The 16705-nt window shown below is 41.7% G+C and overlaps 1 protein-coding gene across 6 annotated transcripts in view; it reads right to left on the reverse strand.

Moving 5' to 3' along the window:
* Window positions 1-305: 305 nt before the first annotated feature.
* The window catches only part of LOC129815897 (peroxisome proliferator-activated receptor delta-like), a 54278-nt gene continuing 37878 nt past the window's right edge, over window positions 306-16705 (reverse strand). For 3 of the 6 annotated variants that reach the window (XM_055870082.1, XM_055870081.1, XM_055870085.1), the window contains 4 exons: window positions 10184-10390; window positions 8124-8207; window positions 3635-3878; window positions 306-3408 (listed from right to left, as the gene is read on the reverse strand). In XM_055870082.1, the coding sequence (XP_055726057.1) occupies window positions 3161-3408; window positions 3635-3878; window positions 8124-8207; window positions 10184-10390 (783 nt within the window). In that variant the 3' untranslated portion in view covers window positions 306-3160. Of the gene's footprint in view, window positions 3409-3634; window positions 3879-7495; window positions 7898-8123; window positions 8208-10183; window positions 10391-16705 lie in introns of those variants that run through there. The other 3 variants (XM_055870083.1, XM_055870086.1, XM_055870084.1) reach the window with 2 other exon arrangements.

Raw genomic sequence — 16705 nt, forward strand, 5'->3', positions numbered from 1 at the left:
GGAAACGCTGTCTCAGGAAGGAAGCCAGGGGCCCGCCAGGCTGTCCAACACATGACAGTCGATACACACAGACCTGACCCATCCCATTGTAGAGGATTGGTTTTATTTATCTTGGTCTCACACATGCACTAGATCTTATAAAGTGCACTACTTTTGACCAGAGACACTTTTTTGGGTTGATGTTCCTTGACGTTACGATATAAACAGGTGTCAAACATTTAACATATGAGATTTTATCCAATAATTGAAAACGAGAACATCACATATAGTCGAACAAGTAAGAAGAAAGCAGAAGACATCAAAAGTATTAACCAATGTTTTTTAATCAATCATTTATAGGAAGTTCTATACCAAAAGGTAGAAATCCTATACTTTCCCTCAGACGGTTAACACCAGGTGTTTATACAGATGCTAAATAGGGGGAAATGCACAGTATTGCTGTGATAGACTGTAGAACATTTCAGACCTGTGCTGTTGTGCTCATACATTTGTATGCAGAAATAAAACCATTAGACAAAACAATTGATTTTCAAAGAAAAATGTACACAATTTAGCTTTTTTCTCATGCAGTAGTACTACTTTGCTGACATTTCATTGTAACTTGTTCTAGTCAGTAACATCAAATGTGTAATTATAACTAACCACAGGCGATCCGTGACAATGACATTTCTAGGGGCACCAGAAAAAAAGCAGGAAAATAAAAGCAGGAAAATACATACTGAGAGAAAGGAAGAATGTAAGAGAATTAAAGAAAGATGAGTACAGGGAGAGAAAGGACCCCCCCATCCGCCCCAGGGTACACTGACTCCAAGTGGATACAGCACTCTAACCAGAACAGGTGGTTCACCACTGTCACTTTATTATAATTGTCTCAACGCTTTCTGCAGTTAGGTGAGCATCAGATCACTCATTTGTGCTTTATCAACTCCCTGTGAGCAGAAATAAAGCGCTTATTCAAGAGATATCTGTAACCTCTCTACTGTATAGGCAAGGAGTCACATATATCATGTCCTCCTCTTACTCGTGCGAGAATAAACTTTTTTTTTGCAATTTTAATGTCACAATATAGAAAATAATAAAAACAGAAACATACATTGTTTTGCATATCATTTACATAATTGCTATGTACAGTAGGAAGTGCAGTATTTCATCAGTTACCATTATTGGCTGACCTAAAAGAATGAGGATAAACCTTTTTCCTCTCATGGCAATTTAGATTGGTCCCCCTGCTGCCATGCATCTCTGAATTCTGATGGCTTGTCTAGAAGTAATTTTCTAGAAGTAATTTCTTGACCGTTGCCATGCATTTCAACTCTTCAAATGCTCACTCACTCCCTTCAATTGATCATGATCTAGATGGGTACAATCTATATGGTGGAAGCACTACAGAAGTGTTTGCTGTATTGCTTTCATTTGACCAGGCCTTTTGAGATCAGTGAAGAAGTGAAAGCGATAGGAAGGAACCAAGGGAGACGGATCCATTTTTCTCTAAGTATTATGAACGGGTCATTCCCTGCCAGAAGTTAGACTGCGCGAGGGAGCGATAGCTGGCCAAATCCATAGCACCATACTTAGCGGAATAATAAGAAGAGTGGAAAAGAAAGAAAGCGGGAAGCTCATAATATGAGAAAAGTACTGTTAGAGTTTGGCTTGTCGACTGTGCGCAGTTAACAGAACACCACCTGGCTGAAAAAAATATATACATACCATACTTCAATTATACATAATTAAGTAAACTTAAGTAAAATCAGGCATTCAAAACGTCTTATACAGACACTGTGATCAGGTTCTCCTTCACAGTATGACAACACAGCATCATCCCATGGTTTTAGACCCATCAGTTGTACACAAAAGAAAACATAAAAGGTATTGAGGTTAGGATGTTGTAAGAATCTATAAATGTACGTGTCCATTGAAAAGTGAGACTGACTGGACTGGGTGTGCTTCCTGGTCTAACAGGAGGAGAAGGGCTGGGGGTGGACCTCAAATGGAGGAGATTCATATATAAAAGGCATACACAAAATCACAGCTCCTACTATCACACATTCTCTGGGGGTGTGACGATGGATTTTGTTCACTAGCACAGAAGGGAGGTTCTTTGAACCCGGGACTGAGTTATCAAACAAATCCAAACCGTTCTATGATTAGATCAGTGGGAGGTTGAGGGGTGTGAATTTATACATATGTGGAAAGGAGAACTAAGGGGGGTTTGGTGATAGCTTATCCCAGTGTTATGGCCTTAGGATGGGATGGTAGGGACGGACGGTCAGGGGACACCTATGGTTGCCGACAACCCTCATTTGTACAGGCAATCAGAACCAGCATTTTCCTGAATATCAGCATCATGGCTTCTCAGGAAGTTTGTAACACAAACAATGGCAGAACAAAGTCTGGTAATGACCCTGAACCGCAGGGTTAAGAATGTGTTGACCGTTGTAAAAAACACTGCGCATCGGGAGAGACCACAAAAATCTGTTATATAAAAAGAGCAACGCTGATCATCCTTGTAACATTTAGGGGGAAAAAAGGAGTCTTGGTTTTGTTGTGGCGTTGGTTGATGAGCTGTTTGGTATTCTCCTGGAAATGAATACCTCGACACTGCACCTTCACCACGTTCAGAGCAGGACACTACAAGCCCTTCAACTGCTTCAGTCCTGTCCAACCACAGTTAAAAGCCTGCTATACAACAGCATCCACTTGAAACAGCACAAATCACCTTCTATTTCGGGAGCCCAAACACTCACACACGTTTAATATGTGGTAGGGTGTATGTTACTCTGTATGTCTCCCATCAGTCTCTTGCTCCATTCCAGGTCAGTACATGTCATTCGTACAGTCAAGAGACCATGATGAAGGCAACTTGCTGCCCAAACTACGGTGATTTATAATAAATCAATTGCATCTGAACAAGAGTGTGCAGCTACATATACGTAGTTATAACTCCCACCAGCCAGCGGTTTCCTCATTATTTTATTGAGACGTCAGAATAAACGCTGACACACATGATTCAACTGATCAAGGTCGTGGTTGATTGGCTGATGAGGTGAATAGTGTGTTAATGATGGGCTGGAACAAAAACATGCACTCCATGTGACTCCCAATCCCAGAAACCAGGAGTGAGTGAACACTGCCGCTGTACTCGGAAGCTAAATCAGTTCAGTCAGTACATGTCCTTGTAGATCTCCTGCAGCAGCGGGTGCAGCGAGGTCTCGGACTCTGTCTTCTTGATCTTCTGGACCAGCATGGCGTTCTCAGTTACCAGCTGGCGCAGGTCAGCCATCTTGTTGAGCAGCTTGGGGAAAAGGTACTTTGAGTCAGTGTGGTTGGCCAGCAGGTGCTGGTCCAGGGCCTGCAGGATGTTGTCCTGAATCTCCTCCACCTGCTTGATGTTTATCAGCCCCGGACGGTCTGACAGGAGGAGAGAGAGGGAAAGGATGGGAAGAGTAGAGGAGGGGCGAGAAAAGGAATGGGAAGAGGGAGGTAAGTATCTGTCAACTGGTAGAAAACAAACGTATATTTTAGCTCTAACCTCAGCTTGTGATGATAGTAGAGGGGTTAGGGTTATTAGGACAGTGTATTGTGGTAATACAGTAATGAGTTTTCCCGGTAGCACCAGTATAGAATCAGCACATACCTCCACAGAGGATGATGGCGGCCACGAACAGTGCCAGGTCACTGTCATCCAGCTCCAGGGCGTTGAACTTGACCGCAAACTCAAACTTGGGCTCCATGATCTCACTGAAGGGGCGCCGCAGGCTGCGCAGGAACTCCCGGGTCACAAAGCCCTTTCCATTGGCCACCAGCAACCCATCCTTGTTCATGAGCGAGGGCAGCATGGCGAAGATGGCCTCGTGGACGCCGTACTTCAGCAGCGTCACCTGGTGGGGGGAGGGAGAACAGCAGCCTGATTATCATCGCCTGATATCTCAACTCTTTGCTTATGTCAAGTATGTACACTGCATTTGGAAAGTATTTAGACCCCTTGACTTTTAACACATTCTGTTACATTAGAGCCTTATTCTAAAATGGATTTAATAAAACATTTCTCATCGATCTACACACAATACCCCATAATGACAAAGCGAAAAACAGGTTTTTAGAACATAGAACATGTATACATTTTCGAGTCTCATAACAAAGGATCTGAATACTTATGTAATTGTGATAGTTTTTTTTTTTTTTTAATACATTATCAAAAACAAATATCTGAAAACTTTTTGGGTTAATGGCACATAGGCCATTAACCAAAATAGCCAATTAAATTGATCTAAAAACCAAAAAACACTAGCTATTCTGTTAAGAAGAACATAAGTGTATGTTAATGTTAATATTTTTTTATTTAACCTTTATTTAACTTGGCAAGTCAGTTAAGAGCAAGGTGGCGCCGACATAGATTGTCGCCTCGCTTCCGAATCCTTAGGAACAAGCATTTCGCTACACTCGCATTAACATCTGCTTACCATGTGACCAATACAATTTGATTTGAAGAACAAATTCCTATTTACAATGACGGCCTACCCCGGCCAAACCCGACCAATTGTGCGCAGCCCTATGGAACTCCCAATCACGGCCAGATGTGATGCAGCCTGGATTCGAACCAGGGACTGCACTGAGATGCAGTGCCTTAGACCACTGGGCCACTTGGGAGCCCAATACATACATAATAAGCCTACATGTCAAAGTGTAGGTGATAGGCTACAGTCTGTCATGTCCAGACCGATGCTGACAGGAGGGAGGCGCCTGAAAATGTAGTCAAACTTTAATTCGTCTTTTAATTACATAGATATAGGCTAAATGCCAGTCATGTTTGACAAATATAATGTAAGATAATTCATATTATGGTCTAAAGGCTTGATTCTGTCATACTCAAGGCACTGTTCGTTCAGATAGCAGAGAAAGGCCTGTTGTGCACAGCAACAGCACCAGCCTTACAATCTGAGCAGATTGTCAACCCTGAAACTATTTAACCATAAACTTCATTATTTAAAACCTGGATGATTTTTTGTAATTTTATGAGTTATGTCTTACCGTGTTCCAACCACAGGAATGTTAAGGCAATTATTTTATAAGCACTTCCTTATTTGCGATTGAAACCAATATCTCTCTCATGTTCTCAACTTTATTTTTCCAGCAGCCAAAGACACAATCCTAGTCATAGAACAACCCATGCTAGTTGTTGCATCTTTAGATCTTGCCTCTAAATTTCTAAAGGCTATTTTCATCTCTGTCATATGAAACTGCTCACATTCGCGGCGCACTTTGGAGAACGGTGTTTTCCCGCTAATTGGTTTTTGGAACACTTGGGCTTCAGGGGCGAAAATCTGATATCAACCTTGGAGGGGACAATTACATGAAATTTTCTCAGGAGCAATTCCTGAGGGGGACAACAAAAGTAGTGCTGTAACACATAGCCTACGTTGTAATATGTTAAATGTATATTGAGGGACCATAATCACTACTACTGGATAATTGTTAGGTACAGTAGTTAACTGAAGGGTTGTCCCAACTTGTTTAAATCATTATAATACTACTACTAATAATAGTTATAGCAGTGTTCCTTATCAGTCCAGTATGTATGCAGGTATTCGTACTTACAACCAGCAATATCAAGAAAGGCCATTAGGCGGCAATGGTACTGTACACTGTATGGGTGTAGTTTTCATAAATACAATGAACATGGTGTGATCACATCTAAAAGAATCTCCATTGAGAACCATCACAAAGTTGGTCTCCGTATTGAATTGACCTTTTAATTTGACTTTTTCTGATACATTTATATAGTCATTAAATATGTGCACCTGGCCTGAGTCTACAATATCTTTGCAAGAACAAAAAGCTTAAAATAAGTACAGTTCTAAAAGCAAAATAACTACTTCAATGAAAAACCCAAATAAATCAAACAAAATATCCTTCAGTCAGTGTCTCAACTCTTCAAACAGCAGCTATGGACAAGTATGTCACACAAAGTATGCAATTTTAAATAAAATAACATGAAATAATAATAATAATTTGTAAGTGTACTGTCATGTACTAAAAACTGAAAACTACTAAACAAAATAACAAATATCAATTACACCAGGGGTTCTCTAACAGGGGTCCATGGACTAATTGCAAGGTGTCCGTGAAATAAAATAAAGTGTAATGAACGTATTCAGTACCACAAGGTTTCCAGTAAGTTTACATATAATATAGAGGGGGTGGAGGTCCCTGAGGACCGCTCAAAACCTTGCCTGCCTTGCCTCAAAATATGCAGGGGTTCCAGTACCCAAAAAAGGTTGAGAACCACTGCTATACACACTACTGAACAAAAGAACCGAACATATGTTTGCGGGTTTCAATGGATCCAACAAATTGCTGGCAGATATTTTCCCTCTTGAGACTGTCCAGCCTGTCTTTATGTACGTTACAGACAACTACGCCGTTCAGTCTCTCTTGGCCCATGCTGGCCCGTAGCCAAGTCTTTAAGCGGCGGAGTGCACTGAAACTCCTCTCAGCCTCACATGAACACACTGGCACCACAAACAAAATTCTGATCAGCACCTCAACTTGGTCAAACAACCCCCGCACCTCCACTGGAAGCCTCCTGAGGACCTCTGCTGCCTCTCAACTGCTGCTACAGGGGTATTTGTTGTGAAAGAGAGGGATCTGCACTGAAAGAGAATCTATGTTCAGCTCAGGGTACTGATCTAGAGACTCATCCAACTCGCCCGTGAGAAGCGCTCTTTCCAACTTTTGCAGGACGTTTAGACTGTCCTGGTCAAAACGGTCGCCAAACTGAACCTCCACACCATCCAACACTTAAAAAAATTCTGCCCTATAGTGATCCACTGCTTTGCCAGCAAATCGTCTTGAGTGCGTCTCAATGGATTCAATGGATTCAATAGAGTCAAAGTTGTTGCTTTCTCATAAAGTGCAAGGTAGCTTTCGTCATTTCTCTTGCCCCTAAGAGATGACCGCACACACTCGACTGCAGCCTGCATACCAGAGACAGGGTGTCGGAGACAACAGGCGAGTCCTCGTGAGGGACAAGGTCATGGTCAACATAACGCAGACAGACACTCTCCTGTTCAGCACCAGAGACATCTTGAGTACCATCAACAATTAATGAAAATTGTACAATCGGAAGAGACCTAATCTCAGCTGCAATGCCTCGAATGACTGTATTGGCCATGTTCAGAATTTCATTCTGTGCTTTGGGGCCTGTGTACATTGTGGTACGCTCTGTTAACCACTTCAGTAAAATGGGATCATCCTCTTCTGCCCTGAGTTTCAAAAGCTGGTATAAATTCCCACTGTCATCCGTGTGGCCTCTAAAGGCTTGTCCCTGTCTTACTACATGCCGCACCGAACTAACAATTTTCATCAAGCAATGCCTTGCGTCCTCCTGCTGTTTACCCCACGCGCTGGATAACTGGACACTGATTGGATTTGGCTGGTGTGCTGTTACAGTTACAAAGTGGCGGTGGGTTTGGCAGTTTTGATGTGCTGTGAATTTTTCAATGGCTTTTCTTCAGTTCCTAAATCCTGCACTAATGAAGGCAGCATCTGCTCTTTGGCCAAAAGATGGCTGGCTTGAAAACCCTTGGCTACAGTGAAAACACAACACTCCTTTTATTGGTGGATTATAATGTAGCCAGGGGAAATCGCGAAACCATCTCTCTTGAAACGTCAACACTCTGTTGGCAAGAGTTTGCGGTTCTATAAATTGTGGGTGTGGCTGATATGATTTTGTGCCATCACTGAGGTAACTGGACGATGCTGTGCCACTGTCCCCTATACTGGTGCTGCTGGCAACAAGGGTGACACCTGGTCCTGCCGTGGCTGTGACACTGTCCTCTGAAGTCTCTCTCCTTGGCTCTTTCCCTTTCACCACCCTCACTGACTCACAGTCTGACTCCTAGAAAAGAAATAAGGTGTTTGCTGTACTCCTAACTACCGGTACCCAAAACTACACAATTAATCACAACAGCAATACCATTGCCTTTAACAAATCTTAGTTTAGTCACCAGTTTAAGTTGAGAGTGGGGGTATCCATGGCATTTTCCAATTATGTCCCTATTTTACAAATCAAAAAAATTGAGAACCTTTCATAATGTTGCCAAACAAAGACTCAACAAACTTACCTGAGACTCCCTGTCTCTGCCAGTCTGTCCCTGCATATCTGTCCCCAACTCAGCTGTCTGTGTGCCATCTGTTGCCTGCTCTGCCTAATGACATCATTGTGAAACATTTCCATTAGCATTTCACTTCTTTCTTATGAACATTTTATCAACTCGTCTTTGAGATATTAGGCTACTAGAGTTCTTACTTTGCGTTTTGGTGTACTGAAAAATACTCTGATGTCCGTCTTTTTACTTTTTTCTGACATTTTTCTACCTGGCTGGCCGGTCTAGCTGCACACACACACATTTACACAACACATGCTGCAACCTTTTGTAATTTTAACATAGTTTGTTTCATATTGGCTAGCTTCCAACAATAGCTGAATTTGCAAAGCTAGCGAGCACCAATTCCGTTTCTGTGGTGTTTGCTATAATCTTTGCTACCTGGTTAAATAAAGGTGAAAAAAAATAAAAAATCACTAGCGACAATTTAGCTTTTGCAACGAGACCATTAAATATATTTAAGACAATGGTATAAGAGAGTGTAGTTCTGTTCAGTTTGGACTTCAGTTTATCGCTAACCTTATCACAGGGACTTTGAAGCACTACAGCTGCATGCTAATCTTGGAATAAACTGACGATAGCAAATATTCCATCTTTGACGACGCCACATAAATGGAATAGGTACCAGCTAGCTTGATAGTTAATGTTTGCTTTAGTTTGCGCGTTAGCTCTGCAAATTCAGCTAGTGTGTGAACTCTGCAACATTAGAAAAATATATACATTGCTATGGCGCAATTGACTGAATTACCTCACGTCAGTTACGTACATCGAGTGCCTTTCGGACAGTAGATACGAACCCTCTATTACCTTGCAAGCTAAAGAACTGGCAGTGGATCAAACCATCGTGAGGCAAAGGGCGGGGAGGTCGCAATCTTGTGAAACTTAAAAACGCGCTATTAAGTGTCTATAATCAGCACAAGTGCTTTCATTGCGTATTATTAATATTATTGAAATTACATAGTTATGTTTACAGTGATATATTGGGGGGGACAAGTCATATTTTTCCCAGGATGGGGGGGGTCGTGTGTCCCCCGTCCCCCCTGGGATTTCCGCCTATGTTGGGCTTATAGCCTACTGCTGTGTGCGCATTGCTGTGTTTATAATGTGAAGAAATTGCCTAATAGTTGATCAACATTTTAAGCTAAACGTTCTGATCTGTTGCATCAGCCGCATGGCTTTAAAACATGTTTAAAAATGATGTACAGTGGTTGTATTAATTTGGGCTCTATCATCCCACAACTGTCCCAGAGTAAGTTTGGAATATTTATTGCACAGACGAAGAAGCTGACCAATAGAATAGGTCAACTTTTGTACTATGGGGGATAGTAGATTGACATAGGTAGTGCTTTTGCTGTTCGTTACTCATCTTGTTGGCTGACGAAAAGAACATGTGGACAGTTCCAGAAGCCAAAGGCACAATCCTAGTCATATTAGCAAACCATACTAGTTGTTGTATCTTTAGATTCCCCCGAAGTTTCTAACAGAGATATTTGTCTGTCACATATGCAACCACTATCAGGAGCACTGTTTAGAATGTTTTTTTCCCCCAAATTGCATTTTAACAAATGTTTAAAAAGAATGTTTTATTGGCTGCATCATTACATAAGTTGCATGTTCTATTAAGATGCATTACCATAATCTAAATGTGACTGTCATTCTGAGCACCATGGACGCCCTAATAGGTTAAGCACCCAATGCATATTGGTCCGTTATATTTCTTAAATGGCCGATAAATTAAAATATTTTTGGTCACGTTCTCCGGCGCCACATTTTCCTAACAGAAACCCTGATTGTCTTACATAGACACACAGCTGAAATGCTGTTTCAGCCAATCAGCCTCCAGGAACCAAATGACCCAGTTTATAATGGCCAACATACCACACCACCTCTGGCCTTATTGGTGAAATATATCATAGCTTGCTATATATACACAATTCCTGGCTGTACAATAACTTTCCAACTTGGATAACAAAACTATTGATTAACGATTTGATTGAATGTAGTGTTGCTGTATATACCTGGTCGTTGAGGAAGAGGTCTACGAAGCCGGGGATGCTCTTGGCGAACTCAGTGAGCTCCCTGACCGTCTCCACCGTGGTGCACTGGCAGCGGTAGAACACGTGTACCCCTATCTCCTTGTTGGGGGTCGTGCCGTTGATCAGCTGTTTCCACACCAGCCCGTTCTCAGCCTGGCACAAGGAGTCCATGTCGTGAATCACAAAGGGCTGCAGAGGAGGGAGAGAAAAGAAAAAGGGAGAGAGAGAAGTTATTTAGTTAAGAAATAGAAGTAAAATAACAGTAACAGACTTTTCACTGGAAATTGCATTCTGCCTGTGCCTGGTTTAGGAAGATACACTAATAGGAAGAAAGTGTTAGCATACAACGGTGACACTGACATTTTGGCCTGTTCCCCTCTCCTTCCCGTCTCAGACACAACAGTGATAAGGCCTTGAGACAACCAGGATTTTTACCACAAGCTTATACACAGCTGCTAGACAACCAACACTACTCGAGAGCTAGGCAGTGTGAACAGAAGTGAAGTTTTAGTGCAGCTGTGCACCTTGGTGCTCCTGTGCCTTAGACTGCCATTCTAGAGTATACGCTACATGCCTGTTGCTTCAATTAGTGTTGATTGAAATTAGAATCAAAAAGGCCATGGACACAATTGAAGTGCATGGAAATAACTTAAGGTATAATTTTTGAAAAAAGTATTGTTTGATGAAACATTTAATTTGGCCTTACTGCTATCAGCCCATAGAAATGCATTGAATAACAGCTTAATTTATGAATAAACAGAGTCCCTTCAAAAAATATAAGACAAAAAATATATATAATCTTGATCTTTCTTATAACTCCTTATTTTAGGCACTAAACTATCTCCATATATACAGTGCATACATTCATACATATATACATTCAGAAAGTATTCAGACCCCTTGACTTATCCCACATTTTGTTACGTTACAGCCTTATTCTAAAATGTATTAACACCCCCCACCCCCCTTATCTACACATAATACTCCATAATGACAAAACAAAAACCAATTTCAAATTTATACTAGAAATACCTTATTTACTTAAGTATTCAGACCCTTTGCTATGAGACTCAGGTGCATCCTGTTTCCATTGATCATCCTTGAGATGTTTCCACAACTTGATTGGAGTCCACCTGTGGTAAATTCAATTGATTGGACATGATTTGGAAAGGAACACACCTGTCTATATAAGGTCCCACAGTTGACAGTGCATGTCAGAGCAAAAACCAAGCCATGAAGTCGAAGGAATTGTCTGTAGAGCTCCGAGACAAGATTGTGTTGAAGCACAGATCTGCAGCATTAAAAAGTCCACAAGAACACAATGGCTTCCATCATTCTTAAATGGAAGAAGTTTGGAACCACCAAATCTTTTCCTAGAGCTGGCTGGCCAAACTGAGAAATCGGGGGAGAAGGGCCTTGGTCAGGGAAGTGACCAAGAACCCAATGGTCACTGACAGAGCTCCAAAGTTCCTCTGTGGAGATGTTGTTTTTCTGGAAGGTTCACCCAATCTCTGCAGCACTCCACCAATCAGGCCTTTATGGTAGAGTGGCCAGACGGAACCCACTCCTCAGTAATAGGCACATGACAGCCCGCTTGGAATTAGCCAAAAAGCACCTAAAGGACTCTCAGACCATGAGAAACAAGATTCTCTGGTCTGATGAAACCAAGATTGAACTCTTTGGCCTGAATGCCAGGAGGGGATGTTTTTCAGCGGCAGTGACTGAGAGACTGTGTGGCAAAGGTTCACCTTCCAACAGGACAACGACCCTAAGCACACAGCCAAGACAACATACGAGTGGCTTCAGGACTCTGAATGTCCTTGAGTGGCACAGTCAGAGCCCGGACTTGAACCCGATCAAACATCTCTGAAAAGACCTGAAAAAAGCGACGCTCCCCATCCAACATGACGGAGAAGAGAGGATCTACAGAGAAGAATGGGAGAAACTCCCCAAATACAGGTGTGCCAAGCTTTTAGCGTCATACCCAAGACGCTGTAATCACTGTCAAAGGGGCTTCAACAAAGTACTGAGTAAAGGGTCTGAATACTTATGTAAATGTGATTTCAGTTTTTTATTTTATATACATTTGTAAAAATCTATAAACACCTGTTTTTGCATTGCTATTGTGGGATATTGTGTGTGGATTGATGAGGTAAAAAAACAACTTAATCCGTTTTAGAATAAGGCTGTAACGTAACAAAATATGGAAAAAGCCAAGGGGTCTGAATACTTTCTGAATGCACTGTACTTCCATGAATCTTTCCATTCAGACTAGTCTTGTGAGGCATCCAAGAGCAAAACAACCAACATGTTCAGGAGAGACTTGCCTTTCCACAGAGGTGTCATATATTAGTGTGTAGCCCAAACGATTCAGACAGAAGTTGGCAGATCGTATGTACCAACTTCAGATCAATCCTGCGAGGCTTATGGGGGCCGTAAAGCAAAATGGAGAACACCATCGTGTTCATGGGAGCGTTCAGACGCTACAGACGTTTTTGTGAGAACACAGATTTTTGGGATGTCTCATGATCTGACAAACACAGCTCTAGCTTTGTCACCTTTCACCATAGATGCGGAAGGCAACATAAGCGGATGCAGTGGGTTGAGACGCAGCCCATGCAAAAACAGTTATCTTGTATTCTTTTATTTCACCTTTATTTAACCAGGTAGGCTAGTTGAGAACAAGTTCTCATTAGCAACTGTGACCTGGCCAAGATAAAGCATCTCAATTCGACACATACAACAACACAGAGTTACACATGGAATAAACAAAACATACAGTCAATAACACAGTAGAACAAAAGAAAACAAAAAGTATATATACAGTGAGTGCAAATGAGGTAAGATAAGGGAGTTAAGGCAATAAATAGGCCATGGTGGCGAAGTAATTACAATAAAGCAATTAAACACTGGAATGGTAGATGTGCAGAAGATGAATGTGCAAGTAGAGATACTGGGGTGCAAAGGAGCAAGATAAATAAATAAATACAGTATGGGGAAGAGGTAGGTAGATGGGCTGTTTACAGATGGGCTATGTACAGGTGCAGTGATCTGTGAGCTGCTCTGACAGCTGGTGCTTAAAACTTCTTGTCAATAGGGGGAGCTGTTAGCACTATTTTTTTCTTGGTGTTCCCAAATTAAACTGCCTCGTACTCAATTCTTGCTCGTACAATATGCATATTATTATTACTATTGGATAGAAAACACTCTCTAGTTTCTAAAACCGTTTGAATTATGTCTGTAAGTGAAACAGAACTGGACTTAGAGCAATTTCCCTATGTGGAGTTGAGAAATGCAGATTTTTCCAAGCTGTTCTCAGACCTGTGTATAACTTTGCCTGTCTTCTATTGGTTGAGTTGCACTGCATACGCCTTCCCCTGGGTGTCAGCGAATAGAGGGCCTTGAAATGGAGTCTCTACGCAGATCAGAAAGTCTATAAATGGATTGGAATGTATGTGTCCCTTCTTTTGATTTTTCGCGCTGACGCACTAAGGACATTGGCATGTCATTTTAGAAGCTCCCGTTTTAGCTTCTAGTTATATCCGGCTCTGTTTTTATTCGATATAGGCTTTAAAGACATCATAATCTTGTTATTTTAAACCGATTTATATCAGTTATGTCAGTATATTGCGATTTTCGGGCATTTCATTTTCTGCCGTTGTAGGAAGTTGGGTATCTCTCTCTCGCATGCCATTGTGTACTGCTAATTGCAACGTGGAAGAAAACATTCTCCAACCCAGCAACGATTCTTTTGGACAAAGGACACCTATCCCAAGATTCTGATGGGAGGTCATCAAAAAGTAGGAACTATTTATGCTGATAATTCGTTGTTCTGTTGAAAAAAGTTAAATGCATTAGACGCCATTATTTGCAGTGTAGCCTTGCGTTATCGCACCCTGTATTGCACCCTGTATTGCACAGTAACGTTAATTTTAGAAATGTAATTCAGCGAATGCATTAAGAACTAATTTGTCTTTCAATTGCTGTCCAACCTGTATTTTTTTAGTCAAGTTTATGAATAGTTTTCGATAAGAATAGGTGGCTTTCCAAGATGGCGCCGGACAGATTGCTTGAGATTTTGGCTACTTTTCTCATTGTATAAGCAAGATTTGTGCCGCTAAATATGCACATTTTCGAACAAACTCTATATGCATTGTGTAATATGATGTTACAGGACTGTCATCTGAAGAATTCTGAGAAGGTTGGTGAAAAAATTTATATATTTTGGTGGTTTATACGTTATTGCTATGTTTGGCTTGAATCAATGCTGTTGTAATGTTTGCTATTGTGCTAATCTAATATAACGCTATATTGTGTTTGCTGTAAAACACTTAGAAAATCTGAAATATTGTCTTGATTCACAAGATCTGTGTCTTTCATCTGCTGCACGCTGTGTATTTTTAAGAAATGTTTTATGATGAGTAATTAGCTAATACACGATGGTCTCTGTAGTTATTCTAGTCGTTTTAGTGAGAGTTGTGATGGGGGCTGCAATAGTAAACTCTGATTTATACCTGAAATATGCAAATTTTTCTAACAAAACCTATGCTATACAATAAATATGTTATCAGACTGTCATCTGATGAGGTTGTTTCTTGGTTAGTGGCTATTTATATCTTTATTTGGTCGAATTTGTGATAGCTGCTGATGGAGTAAAAAAAAAATGGTGGAGTATGGAAGTGGTGTCTTTTGCTAACGTGGTTAGCTAATAGATTTACATATTGTGTCTTCCCTGTAAAACATTTTAAAAATCAGAAATGATGGCTTGATTACCAAGATGTGTATCTTTCATCTGGTGTCTTGGACTTGTGATTTAATGATATTTAGATGCTACTATTTACTTGTGACGCTATGCTAGCCTATGCTAGTCAGCTTTTTTACTGGTGGGGGTGCTCCCGGACCCGGGTTTCTGAGGAAGTAGAGGTTAAAGCTAGTCAGGGAGATATGAGTCTCCAGCTTCAGAGATTTTTGCAGTTCGTTCCAGTCATTGGCAGCAGATTGGAGATGCTTAATGTGAGTCTGGAAGGAGAGTTTACAGTTTAACCAGACACCTAGGTATTTGTAGTTGTCCACGTATTCTAAGTCAGAGCCTTCTTCTGCATTGATCGGTTGAATAGCATGCATTTAGTTTTACTTGCGTTTAAGAGCAGTTGGCGGCCACGGAAGGAGAGTTGTATGGCATTGAAGCTCGTCTGGAGGTTAGTTAACACAGTGTCCAAAGAGGGGCCAGAAGTATACAGAATGGTGTCGTCTGCATAGAGGTGTATTAGACAATCACCAGCAGCAAGAGCGACATCATTGATGTATACAGAGAAGAGAGTCGGCCCGAGGATTGAACCCTGTGGCACCCCCATAGAGACTGCCAGAGGTCCGGACAACAGGCCCTCAGATTTGACACACTGAACTCTATCTGAGAAGTAGTTGGTAAACCAGGCGGGGCAATCATTTGAGAAACCAAGGCTGTCGAGTCTGCCAATAAGAATGTGGTGATTGACAGAGTCGAAAGCCTTGGCCAGGTCGATGAATACGGCTGCACAGTAATGTGTCATATCGATGGCGGTTATGATGTCATTTAGGACCTTGAGCGTGGCTGAGGTGCACCCATGACCAGCTCTGAAACCAGATTGCATAGCGGAGAAGGTACGGTGGGATTCGAAATGGTCGGTAATCTGTTTATTGACTTGGCTTTCGAAGACCTTAGAAAGGCAGGGTAGGATAGATACAGGTCTGTAGCAGTTTGGGTCAAGAGTGTCCCCCCCCCTCCTTTGAAGAGGGGGATGACTGCAGCTGCTTTCCAATCTTCGGGAATCTCAGACGATTCGAAAGAGAGGTTGAACAGGCTAGTAATAGGGGTTGCAACAATTTTAGAAAGTGTGGGTCCAGATTGTCTAGCCCGGCTGATTTGTAGGGGTCCAGATTTTGCAGCTCTTTCAGAACATCAGCTATCTGGATTTGGGTGAAGGAGAAATGGTGGGGGCTTTGGCGGGTTGCTGTGGAGGGTCCCGGGCAGTTGACCGGGGTAGGGGTAGCCAGATGGAAAGCATGGCCAGCCGTAGAGAAATTCTTTTTGAAATTCTCAGTTATAGTGGATTTATCGGTGGTGACAGTGTTTCCTAGCCTCAGTGCAGTGGGCAGCTGGGAGGAGGTGCTCTTATTCTCCATGGACTTTACAGTTTCCCAGAACTTTTTTGAGTTAGTACTACAGGATGGACATTTCTGATTGAAAAAGCTAGCTTTAGCTTTCCTAACTGCCTGTGTATATTTGTTCCTAACTTCCCTGAAAAGTTGCATATCACGGGGGCTATTCGATGCTAATGCAGAACGCCACAGGATGTTTTTGTGCTGGTCAAGGGCAGAGGTCTGGAGTGAACCAAGGACTATATCTATTCCTAGTTCTACATTTTTTGAATGAGGCATGCTTATTTAAGATGGTGAGGAAGGCACTTTTAAAGAATAGCCAGGCATCATCTACTGACGGGATGAGGTCAATGTCATTCCAGGATA

Source organism: Salvelinus fontinalis, chromosome 18, assembly GCF_029448725.1.
Source record: "Salvelinus fontinalis isolate EN_2023a chromosome 18, ASM2944872v1, whole genome shotgun sequence".
In the NCBI taxonomy this organism is placed as follows: domain Eukaryota; kingdom Metazoa; phylum Chordata; class Actinopteri; order Salmoniformes; family Salmonidae; genus Salvelinus; species Salvelinus fontinalis.